The sequence below is a fragment of the Vespula pensylvanica genome, chromosome 8, assembly GCF_014466175.1.
Source record: "Vespula pensylvanica isolate Volc-1 chromosome 8, ASM1446617v1, whole genome shotgun sequence".
Lineage (NCBI taxonomy): Eukaryota > Metazoa > Arthropoda > Insecta > Hymenoptera > Vespidae > Vespula > Vespula pensylvanica.
Genome location: NC_057692.1, coordinates 8,356,206 through 8,369,494, shown reverse-complemented (window position 1 = coordinate 8,369,494; position 13,289 = coordinate 8,356,206). Strand labels below are relative to the sequence as shown.

Sequence of the window (13,289 nt, the reverse complement as noted above, 5' to 3'; positions counted from 1 at the left end):
GTTATTATTATTGCTATTGTTATTGTTATTGTTGTTGTTGCCGTTGTTGTTATTTTTATTATTATCTTTGATTTTATACCTTTAATATTTATAATGCATTTGATAATTAACAGAGAGATTAAATTATTGACGAGTTTTATTCTATTACTTTTACAAAAAATAAGTTTTTGATTAATCGAAGTTTAATGGTCCCATCATAGTTAATCATTAACTGCTATCTAATCGAAAAATCTTTTTGTTCGTTGTCAGATTAGATTAGGTCACAGCCACTCTCGTGTTGTTTGTTACATCGATTTGATTTGATAATTGACGTGTTTAATAATTTAATATAGTTAATCGCTAATTACTGTCCAATCAAGAAAAATCTTTTTTCTTTGCTTGGTCACGACATTTATGTCGCAGCCATTCATCCTGTTGTTACATCAATTTAATTTGATAATCGACGAGTTTAATGTAAATTAGTCTAATATAGTTAATCAGTCACTAACTACCGTCTAATTGTGAAATCTTTTTATTCATTACGACATAAATAATTTGCTGATAACTTCGTTTGTACTATCGTATTTTATATAAAATTCAAAAGATATAACATTGCTGTTTGTTAGATCAATCTGATTTTGATAATCGATGCGTTCAATAATGGAGTATAGTTAAATAATCATTGGTTACTATCTAATCGTAATATTTTTTTTCAAATTAATTGATAAAATTAGTACTATCGTTTGTCACATAAAATTCAATAAAATTAACATTTTTAACGATTAAATTTTCGAATGAATTAGGACAAACAAATAAGGCGATCGTAGTTTTGTTAAAATTCGTTCTTTCAAACATTGTCAGATCATAGCTCGTAAAAAATTAAATAAATTTAATTTCGATCGAGGAGACAATGGAATAAAAAAAATACGAAAATCGGTATACCCACTTCTTGTCGAATAAAAATAACGAAATTATCGTTGATAAACCTTACGCGATAACCAATCCGATAACAAAATCTACATTCAAAAAATGATAGATATTAGCTGCCTGTGTGTGTGTGTGTATATATATAAGACCGAAATACTTTTTTTAATATTCGATTCATCGAGACGAGATCCAATCGACGTTCTTACCAGTGTTTATACATTCATGAACAGTGAGTATTAATTTCAACAAAATAAAAAAAAGAAGAAAAAAGAAAGAAAAATATATATATAATAATATAAATAATATAACTCGTAAGTCACGCGATTTAAGTGAAACATAATAAGTGTTCTATACATATGATACCTTGTTAAAACAATGATAAAAATTGATCGTGCAAGATCGAGTAAGTCAACAAAATTTATAGATAATTATTAACACATAATAATCATCGATGATCGAAAATTTTAACAATCCGATACGATGTTATTCGTTGATAAAAGTTAAAAGAAAAAAAAAGAAATGGAAAATAAATTGAAAAGAAAAAATAAAAGTATCGAATTTTTACTCACGACCAGGTTTATCGTTTAATATTTTAACATTCGATAATAATATAGAAACGTAAACTTAGACATATAATAATCATTGATATATTAACTCTCAATGACTAAACAATGATAAAAAGAAACGTGCACGTATTATGATAGCGATGTTTTGAGTTTTCAGTCTTTAACGTTACTGCGCGTTTTATTTTTCTTTTTCTTTTTCCTTTATTTTCGTCAGTTTTATTTTTGTTTTCTTTGTTTTTTAACGACGAACAATTATTGTCCCTAACAAGTTTCGTTATTTAGCATCAAAACTACATATACTCGGGACATTTGAAAACCGTAACTCGAAGTATTTTACTTGTATTATAATTTAATATTAATAATTTTTCTTATATAAAATTTTTTGAATTAAATTTTCTTAAAAGTGCTTGATGAAAGGTAACATACGTAATTATATCTTTTTGTTCTTTTAAATTAATGTTTGTTATCGTCAATCAAGTAAAAAACACGTACGATCCAAATCGTAATCGTGATGTCATTTTCTGCTCGGAAATATTTGATAATAATTTTGGGATTACCTTTTCTTAGAGATAACAAATTGTTTTATGTATTTTTTTTTCTTTTTTCTTTTTTTTATCTACGTTATTGCAAGATAATAATAATAAATTGAATTTTTGCAGAATTTTCTTAAATAAAAAGGGATATTAGTTCGTCAGAGAGAAACAGTAAAGAAATAATATACTAAATTATATATATTGAATGTTTTCAGAATTTTTACGATAAATAAACATTAATTTATCAGACAGAAACAAAAAATGAATAATATAACAAATAATATTCGTATATATTAAGTTATTTTAGAATTTTCACGATAAATAAATTCTAATATCGTACCAAAATATAGTAAAAAGAAAAAAAAAGAAAGAAAGAAAGAAAAATAATAAAGTAATAATATATAAATTGTTTTATTCTTTTCTTTTTTAGAAAATGAAAATTTTATTGATAATATTAGCAACCATTTTGATTTCCTGTCATGGTTTGGCATACGGAGGTGATACAGGGGGTAAGTTTGTACAAATATTAGAAAGAAATGATAGACATCAAAAGAAAACTGAATCCTTTTCGTTTTTTTTTTTTGTTCTTTTCTAAGATTCTATTATTACCACTTACTCTACAATCACAATGGACAAATTCAAAAAGCTTATGAAAAATGGAAACAAAACCCTTGGAATTCCAGTTTTAGATCCCTTCGAATTAAAACGATATATGTATCAAGTTGACGAAAAGCATATTGTTAAGTAAGTACTTACTCAATTTATAATCGTGTACATTTTTTTACGACTCTTTGTTGTTATTCAATATAACACATAAAACGATATGGCAATCGATAGAAAAAAAATTAAAAAAATAAAACATGAACAGTTTGTTTTTAATTTTTAATTTTTTTAATATTCTTTTCTCGTGAAAGGGCGGAAGGAATCCTAAGATTCTTCGAGGTCGACGAATTGTCTAATTTCAAGGTCATCAAGGCAGACTTCAATCTCATTGGAATTGAAATTAACCTACATTTGTTATGGGATACGATCAAATTGGTTACCAATTACTCCTTAGAAGGGTTTTTAATGGACTTTTTAACGATATACGGTTTTGGTGCCGTCAAGTAAGTCAAATAAAAAAGAAAAAAAAAATAAAGCAACAACAATAATAATAATAATAGAATTCATTGTTGTCCAAGATAAATGGATAAATCGATTCGTATCTACATATACTTCGATATTAATTCATATAAAAATGAAATCGACTATATAAATAATTATATTTCGTCAGACATACAAAAGATAATTTTTATTTAATAATTAAAGTATGAAGAGAAGAAGAAAAAAAAAATAAGATTTTCAAATTTTCGTCTTCTTCTCTTATTGATACGAATTTCGATTGATAGATCGACTTCTTATCAAATTAAAATGGAACAATTCTTTTTATATATTAATTTATAATCTCGACAAAAATTATATTTACGTTTTTCATGTTCTCTCTGTTTATCTTTCTCTTTTTTTCTTTTTTCTTATTAGGGCAAACGTGAAAGGTTTAGACATAGCCGTGAACATGAGTCTTTCAACAAGAGATGATAATATATACGTATATAGTTTCGAGTCGGCGATCAAACTCAAAGAACTAGACGTAAGTATTGTAATATATTACGACATGAATAATAATCGACTAATTTCTTGTTAAATAAAATCTTGTTCTATCGATTGTAATCACTAATTCGAATAACGATTTTATAGCTAAATATCACTGGATTATTTTACGACAAAGAAATATCAAGGATCGTAAGCTTAATGATCTCCGATATAACACCGCAATTGATTGAGGATTATCAAGTAGAAGTAACCAAAAAATTCAATACTTTAGTTACGAATATCATCAACGATTTTTTAAAGAACAAAAGTTGGATGGATCTGATATCTCTTCTTTCTTAAAAATAAAAAAATAAACCTAAGTCGTTGATCGTATCATTCTCGGTTTTTTCTTTGTATATGTATACATAATGAATACAAATGGTAACTTTTTTTCCATAATAATATCATAAAATATTGATACATTTTGTATTTTGTAATTATCTTTCTTCGAAGGTAAAATACACGAAATTAACCAAAAGTTAATGAAAAAGTTAAATGATTTCAAGAATAAATAACATTTTTTAGAGATATTTTAGACTAATTTTTGCAATTAGTTAATCTTACAAATTTTGTAGTAACTAATAGTACCTTGCAGTTTTACAATCTGAAAAAAAAATATACATAGATACATACGCATTAGTTTAAAATATCTCGAAAAAGAATAATTAATCTTTTAAATCATTTAGGAATATTAAACCTACTGTATATCGGAAATGTTCTATTCTAAATTTAAGAATTTTACTTATTTTCAGTTTGACACAACACACACACACACACACACACACACACACACACACACACACATGTACATAAATTTTAACTACGATGCAATCATAACTAATGATATCGTATCCGATAAAAAGTTGTTACCTTCAGATTTATGATAACGGCGATTTATAAAAGCGGTCATCGTGTATACTTTTCTTAATATTTTTCGAGAATTGTTAATTAGCGTATCGAAACTGTAAGTATAAGTCAATTATAATTAATTCAATATACATATATACATGAAGTAATTAATGTAGATTATTAAGTAATCATTCAGAGTATATATGTATATATGTATGTACGCGCGCGCGTGTGTGTGTCCGTCCAGAAATTTCGAGACTGAATTAATACAAAATAAAGAAATGTTAAAATGGCGGTTTCAATGCTTCAGGTGTTATATATAGTCTTCCCCCACTTGAATAGAACGCACAAAATGCTTATACAAATATGTGAAATTGTCAGAAAATTCTTTCTTTGAGATGTTATACATTCGTGCGTATCACGAATTTCTTCTTGCTGCGTGATCACACGCCCGTTCATACAGCTGCAATTGTACCGGTTTCTAATGAAAAAATAAGTGTCAGTTCTCAACTACCCTGCATATTCGATTTAGTGCCGAATGACTTTTTATTCCCCAAAATAAAAATTTACAAAGAGTCAATGCTTTGACGACATATTCAACATTCAAGCCACATTGACACGAGAGTTGAACAACATCCAAAAGAAAGACTTTTCTGACAATATCACATGTTTGTATGAATGTTCTTTACATTGTGCTCGAGTAGGAGAAGACTATGTAAAAGACCTGAAGCATTGAAACCGCCATCTTAACATTTCTCTATTTTTTATTAATCTAGTCACGGAACTTTTTGGACAGACGGTGTATGTATGATGCATGCATATATATATATATATACATGTATGTATGTATGTTTGTATGTATGTATGATAAGTATACATATTAATCCATCAATCCCAAATAATAACAATAAACATTATACGCCAATCTTTAATGAACCTATCTAATTATACGTTTATATATTTATTTCAGAAAAATGATTCGTTCGATCATAATATACACTGTAATTTTCATTTCTTATCATGCTTTCGCGCATGGACAGAAAGAAAATTATAGTATCAACATGAAACCTTTCTTAGAAAGATTTAAGACTGTAATGAAAACAGGAAATGAGTCTCTCAAAATACCTGTGTTCGATCCGTACAATCGAGTCGAAGAAACCCTTCACGTTAATTTATCCTATATTTCGTAAGTTTTAATTGTAAGATATTTTGGGAAAAGAAATATATATATATATTAACTACATTACATTATATTAATCTACATATATATTAATTAATTACATTATATTTATATATTAATTATATATATAAATTAATATACATTATATATATATATATATATATATATATATAAATCATTTATAAATTCGATGAAAATTTCTTTTCTCTTATAAGGGCTGATACAAATTTAAAAAATCTTCACATATCCGGTTTATCGAATTATCAAGTCAAAGAGGGTAAATTCATGCTAGTAGGATTACAGATTAAAGTAGGATTCCATTGGGAAGAAATCACTACAAGATCCAAATACGATATTAATGGGACCGCAGCTAACAAATATCCGATTTATGGAAAGGGTGAACTCGTGTAAGTGATTTATCAAACGTCTCACGAATATCTATCGATGGTAAAGTAAAACTTTGTACGGTCGGTAAATTTCGTCAGTCGATATTACAGTTCTCTTTACGTTGGATATCGTTCGTTGATTATATAATATCGTGTTTTAAAACATTTATTAACCTAACTTTTATTTTTATTCTAAACCTTATTTTAGTGGAATAATTAAAGGTTTGGATGTTACTTGTAACTTACGTATGAGCCCGAAAGGTAACAAGTTACAAGTATCGAGTATTACGTCGACCGTAAATTTGAAATCACTTGATGTAAGTTTCTTTACTAATTAATTTTGTAAGAGTGAACAACGATACTATATGAATAATTAACTATAATGAGTTGAAGTTCGACATTTAGAAAATTGACTCATAAGTGATAACATAAGTCGATAATATATCTACTGAAGACAAAGCGTAGTTATTACGGCATTCTTCTATACCGATAATCGATATTTTTTTTTCTTTCTTTCTTTCTTTTTTTTAGTTAAACGTAACTGGACTTTATAATAACGAAAAACGTTCGAAAGAAGTTAGTAAAAAGATATCTGAAAAGGCACCAGAAATTATTCGAAAATATCCAGTACAAGCAGGAATAATAGTGAGCGAAATCACATTGAAAAAAGTCAACCAAATTATAGGTAACAAATCTATCAAAGATTTGTTAGATCTTATACGTCCTTAAGAAAACAAAAAAATAACGTCTCTTTCTTTTCTGTAGTATCTATAGCATCTCTTTTTATTATAATAAATGCATATATATAAATGGAAAATATGAAATAAAACAAATTCTTATACCCACCAAACTCCTTATTTAAGATGTTTCTCAACGAGTAGAATAAGGAAAAAATAAAGAGGAAAAAATGGCGGTTTTCTCGTGGCTCGCGAGTTCGAACATTTTTTTTCTGGAATTTATTAATAATTTAACGTGCAAATATTTTACGAACGAATTTACACGTGCCTTTCGAACACGTAACGTTAGAAATATTTTGTTTGGGAGATAATATCGAATCTCTTTCCGTGAAAGTTTCGAAAGAATTCGAATACTATTTTCATGCGCGATAGAACTCTCATGATATATAACATACACTTTGCTTTGGCTATTTTTAAGGATATTCATCAATGATTCATATTTCTGATTTAGAAGGATTCAAATTTTTCAAAAAGCATTGTTATCTTTGAAAAAAGATCGTTCTTCTTTCGAAAATAATTTCTGCATAAAAAAAAAGCTCTTTGAAAAATTCTTTAAAAAAGTTATGTTCTCGTTTAAACTTTTATTTTTAAAATGACACCTTCATCTATATAAAAAGTTTACGATTTGAGCTCACTGTTGAAGTGAACGCGTCTTACTCGATATTTTTCATGGAGTAGAAGAAAAAAATAAGTTTCGTACAGTGGCGCCCTTTGAACTTTGTGGCTAAAGAGAAAAAAAAGCATGCATCCCCACTACTGATTTTACATGTAAACGCTCCAGTGGTGTGAGTTATATTTCCATGAACTAGACGATTGCCTTCTCGTTTGTCCTATGTAAACTGATGCTCAGATTTTCTGATCCATTTCAAACGCAAGGTAACGCGTTTCGCGATGCTTACACGGTATAACCACGATAACTCATTCTGACATTTTAATGAGCTTTTGACAGATGATTTTTTATGCTAAAAATAGAAAATACTTGCTTGCCGATCGGTAAACATGCCAGCTCTATTTCTTTTTTCCGATAGAAGTCTGCTTGATTAATTAATAATTTTCAATTATATATATACGAATTTTATTTTCGTTCTCGTTTACCGATCAACGATGTAAACATATATAACGACGTAAGAAAGGGTTTGGGAGACTTTGATAATAGGAGACAAACAATTAGTCTGCCGTTGAATTTCAAGCAGTAAACATCGTACCTTTCTTATCATACTCGCAGATTAGAAATAAACAATTCCCTCGATTATTTAACATTCGTTTAAAATATACATAACACTAGTGTTCTCTACCAATATTGATAATCAAATAATAATAATAATTTGTAATAATCAAGATTATATATATATATATTTTTTTAATGCATTTTCATCGGAACATCGTCTAGGCCTTAATTCAACGTTAAAATAAAATAATTTCTATCGCACATTTCAATCCATACGAATTTTAATACTCATTTTCATTAATCATCAGTCACATAAATTATAACGGAGAAACAGAGTGGTTTAAGCGACTTTGATAAGATAACCAATAATTTGTTTGTTTATCATTGAATTTCAAGCAATAAATATCGCATTTGTCTTATTTCTAACTCGCGGATTACAAATAAACAATTCCATCGATTATTTAAAATTCATTCATTTAAGATATATAAAGCATTGTAATTAATCCTAGTAGTTATTAAAAGTTATATAACAATTATTTATAATAATCAAATTTATACGTTTATCTAAACATTAAAAGCAAAGTTCGTGTAATAGATGTTGAATGTAAAAGAAATTTAATTTAATATTTTTATACGCGCAAATTTCAATCTCTCAAAATTAATTGCCTTCGTGTAAAATCAACAAAAACGAAATATTGACTGACTTTGATATTTATCGTATTAGTTTTCTTTCACATTCCGACGAGTAAACATCGGAGTTATATCTTTCCAAACGTACAAGCTTAAAAATTTAAACTCTCAGTAATTTTATATTTATTTAAACGGCATAAAGATATAGACGAAATACAATAAACTGATATTTCAACTGATAATAAATTCGATAAATGTTAGAAGAGTCGTAACACGCGTAAAATATAAAATAATTCTGATTTAATATTTCAATAAATTTATCGAATATCGTTAACGATTCAGTTTTCTATTTGTATTCCAACGAGTAAACATAAAAATTTATTCTTTCCATGTGGGAAAATTTAAACATTTTATAATTTAACTTATTTTACGTTGATAACGGAATAATACTTAAAGAATTATTCTTACAACCGCGATTGTTAATCATGTAACTAATCGGTTCTTGATCATGTTGGAGGAAGATGAAATCGAGTGTTCGAAGTCAAATTCAAAGAAGTTCAAAGATTAGAGAAGATTAACAAGTGCAAAGATTAGAAGATTAAGAAGTTCGAAGATTAGAAAATTAGGAAGCTTGAGGATTAGAAAATTCTTATTTAATATTTATTTTATTAACGATAAAATTTTTATAATACAAATGTAAATACTAAGATTATTATTAAAACGAAATTGTAGGAGAAATAAAATTGAAAGTTACATCTACGAACGAACAATCTTTCGAAACAGAAAGAATAAATCGCTTCATTTATTTTATTTATATTAATATTATTATTTATATTAATTTTAATTCTAATTAATTCTTATTTAATATTATTCATAGATATTTATTTTATATAATCTTAGGATACGGATCCTTGGTAAGAGGCCTTGAGTAAATCCTTTTCTATCGATAGAGAAAAATCGAGCTAGATTTTGATACTTATTTACTTCAATTTTGCTTAGGTAAAACGATCTTCGAGATGTCCACCTCTTGTTCTCAGTTCCATTCTTAGTTTTCACGTGCTTTCCCAGTTTCTTTTCCTCTCCTTCTCTTTTTCTCTTCTTCTCTTTCTCTATTAATCTTCTTCTCTATTAATTTTCTTCCTCTTTCTCTACTAATCTTCTTCTATTTCCTATTAATTTTCTTCTCTAACTATTCTTTACTTTCTACTTTTTCTCGCCACTAACTTTGTGTTTCTTCTCTTTTTTTCTTTCTTTCTTTTTTTCTCATTTTTTCTCTCCTTATCTCCTATCTCGTTTTCTCTTTCTCTTTCTTCATTTCAAACTAGATCATCAAGGGATGGATTCATCTGCGACGAATATTCGATATATCGGCGTGAATCCGATATTATATCGTCTAGGAACCTAAATTAATTTTCATTAATCGAGCTATTCAACTTTTACAGAAACACTTTTACTTATGGAATCTTTCCGCATTATATGCTAAGGAGAAGATATGTCTCCTTTTTTTTTGTACGTATAGGATAAGGAAAACATGCGGGCATCACACGTGTGGGTGTTTCAAAGTCCTTTGACCGTAAACATCGTTTTATTTTTCGATATTTTGAAAAGTACGAACAGTCGTACTTAATAGTGTGGTAATTGAAGCTTCGAAAGCTACGGATGTTTTCGGTTATTCATAAACGTAGAGCGAATCTCCTCCAGTTATCATTGATTCTGTCGAAAAATTCCGTTGAACTAAAATTTTTGGTAAGTTCCGCGTGTAATATCGCAAATTTTATAATAGAATCATCGTCAATGAGCCTGTGGATCTTCAAAAGCAGCAACCTCCATGTGGTGAGACCCGGATCCATACTACTTGCTATATATCGAAATCTAATTAAATGAAAAGTAGATTAGTATTACAAGCAAATAGCTACTTATCACGTTTCCAAAATCTTTTCTTCCTTGAAATATTTACAGTTTACTAGTTTATTGCTAATAATATTTCGATAGATAAATAGATTTAGATATAATAGAATTTTTTAATAATTTATTAGAGAAACGCACTCATTTCTTCTTTACTATTCTTATTTATTCTCATTTATTGTTATTTTAGATTAAGTTTTCTATTCTACTTATGTTCACCATTATATACACATGTTACAAAATTCAAGATACGAACGATTTTCTTTTTATTATTAATTGTTATTATCTCTCGTACGTTATATTTTATATATTATATATTATATATCATATTATATGCCATATTTTATATATCTATATATTATATATTATATTCCATCGCAATATATCGTGCTAATTGCAGAATTGAATATCTTTTAGATATTTTTATAAATTAAGAAATAATATATATATCTGATTAATATATATATATGATAATATACATATATATGTTTATATGATTAATAAATATTTTCGAATTAATCTATCTTCGAAGAAGTATAATCTATCAAATGTTTTTATTTTTTCTTTCTTTTACCTTTCTCAAATAATTTAATTAATTTAATAATAACTACTATTTTTAAAACAAAAAAATTTCTATCATAGTCCAACTCGATTGTTAGATTATGAACGAGCATAATAACCTACCACAAGCAATACACCGATGTAATAGTCGCATAGTGCAGGGAGAAGGGAAGTGAGATAGGGAGAGCGTTTCCCTATTGCGCTTGTAGTTCATATTTTGTCCGTACCTGTCGCTCAAGTCATATACGCTACATACGGGAAAGCTTTTATGAACGAACGGCCTGAAGAAGTAAGGAAAGAAAAAAAAATATAGAAAAAAAAAAAGAAATACAGAAAATGACCAAAGCATAAGCATTATTCTTTGACCTATTTTGTATGGGACGTAACGCGAAAAAAAGAAAAGAAAAGGTGTGTATGTGTGTGTGTGTTGTGTCTGAGGAAGAAGAAACAAAAAAGAAAAAGATTGTTAAAAAGAAAAGAAACAAAATCGAAGCATATTGATTCAAGAAGCAATAATTGTCTCGTCGATCGTGACAGCACCTTTTAACTAATCCGGATAGATCGATCGATCGATCGATCATTTTTCACTTACTTTAATCTCTTTTTATGGTACAAAAGACGATCTCACGATAGATCACAAGTCCCGACGATGCATTCAAGGTAATAAATTATAAAGCGCGATCGTGAGTCACTCTCTCTCTCTCTCTCTCTCTCTCTCTCTCTCTCTCTCTCTCACTCACTCTCTCTTTCTCTCTCTCATTCACTCTCTCACTCTTTTTCTCTCTTACATGTTATTAAATACTTACGTTCCAGATGTCTTCTCTTGGCACGTACATACACCCATTATATATATAGATATATATATATATTATGTCTTCGGCCAAGTTAACGGAATTAAACGGAGTACATCTCTTTCGTAAGTTAGTTTTGTAAGGACCATTTTCAATTTCCGAATAATCATCGAATGTTCACGTTGAATGACGTTAAAGATGCCATCTTGATTTTATTTAACAAACTGACAATCGTCCATACACACACACACACACACACACACGCATGCATGCATACACATATACCACATACTACTATACTAACTCACGACGCACTACTATCCATATATGCATGTACTTGTTAATTCGCACTTAAATATGTACTCACTAATACACTGCGGGTTTTTAATTCACCATATGTATCAACGAATTTTGCAAATAATGATAAAATATATTTTCAAACGATTCGCTTTATATATATACACACACACATTTCCTTCTTTTTTCTTTTTTCTATTAACTACATACGATTCGAAACATTTTTAATTTTCGAGATTAAAAATGGTCATGATTAATAGTTATCTAGTTACTTACTCCAATTACACATTCTTATTAGAAAAATATAACAAAGAAGCCTCGAAGGGAACGCGTGAAGGGAAAAACACGAATGGACGTAAATCGGCGGCCGTGGTTAAGACGCGTGTCCTGACGTTGTTCGCTTTAGCAAAGCACGTCGTCGTCGTTCGTACGAGAACGTGTAAACACGCTTTTCTGCTGTGAGCATCCCGACATAATCGTTACCACACGGACACGAAAGGACCCGGCTAAGCGCGCTCTGCGTTTCTCGGAATGCGATTCGAGCCAATCCGTACGTATGTACTTACATACATCCATGCATAAGTGTGTATGCACGTACATACGTTAGTAACTATAACCGTACCTTTTCTACTACGTTAGTTTCTAAGCAACTTTAATTATCACGCATTAACGATGTTTCTTTCTTGTTTCTATTTTTGTTTATATCTGTTCGTTTTTTCTTCATCTTCGATAATTCCTGTATTTTTGTCGGAAATTTCTTCAATTTTTTTTTTTCTTTTTTTTATTATTCATATAACATTCTTCAATAATTCCTTTATTTTTTCGAACATTTCTTCGATTTTTTTTCCTTTTTTTTTTTATTACTCATATAACATTCGATGTAATTTTGGATCAGGAAATTCTTTCTCTCTCTCTCTCTCTCTCTCTCTCTCTCTCTCTCTCTCTCTCTCTCTCTCTCTCTCTCTCTCTCTCGTTTTTTTTATTTCCTTTTTTTTTTATTTTGAATTTGTTCATTTACAAATATTTTTTAGATCGCATTTTTTTTTTTCGACAATTCTCTTCAAAAGAACAACTCACAGACAAATGCTTTTCTACGGAATCATGAAATTTCTTTTTCTTAACAATATACTCTCGTTTAAAATTCCCAAGTG

The 13,289-nt window shown here is 28.4% G+C and overlaps 1 protein-coding gene across 1 annotated transcript; it reads left to right on the top strand.

Moving 5' to 3' along the window:
* The first annotated feature begins 1,038 nt into the window (after nucleotides 1-1,038).
* Nucleotides 1,039-6,783, top strand: LOC122631163. The gene is made up of 11 exons (XM_043816487.1): nucleotides 1,039-1,135; nucleotides 2,436-2,514; nucleotides 2,602-2,749; nucleotides 2,920-3,111; nucleotides 3,524-3,632; nucleotides 3,740-3,931; nucleotides 4,528-4,598; nucleotides 5,454-5,669; nucleotides 5,879-6,070; nucleotides 6,258-6,366; nucleotides 6,581-6,783. The coding sequence occupies exons 2-11, from the start codon at nucleotides 2,439-2,441 to the stop codon at nucleotides 6,776-6,778; spliced, it is 1,503 nt and encodes a 500-aa protein (XP_043672422.1). The 5' UTR covers nucleotides 1,039-1,135; nucleotides 2,436-2,438; the 3' UTR covers nucleotides 6,779-6,783.
* Nucleotides 6,784-13,289: the final 6,506 nt, after the last annotated feature.

Bases quoted from the DNA above. Each gene is read 5' to 3' on its own strand.
- LOC122631163 (XM_043816487.1), top strand. From the start codon at position 2,439: ATGAAAATTTTATTGATAATATTAGCAACCATTTTGATTTCCTGTCAT. The intron at 3,633-3,739 runs GTAAGTATTGTA...ACGATTTTATAG, and splicing joins TCAAACTCAAAGAACTAGAC to CTAAATATCACTGGATTATT. The intron at 3,932-4,527 runs TAAAAATAAAAA...TGATAACGGCGA, and splicing joins ATCTGATATCTCTTCTTTCT to TTTATAAAAGCGGTCATCGT.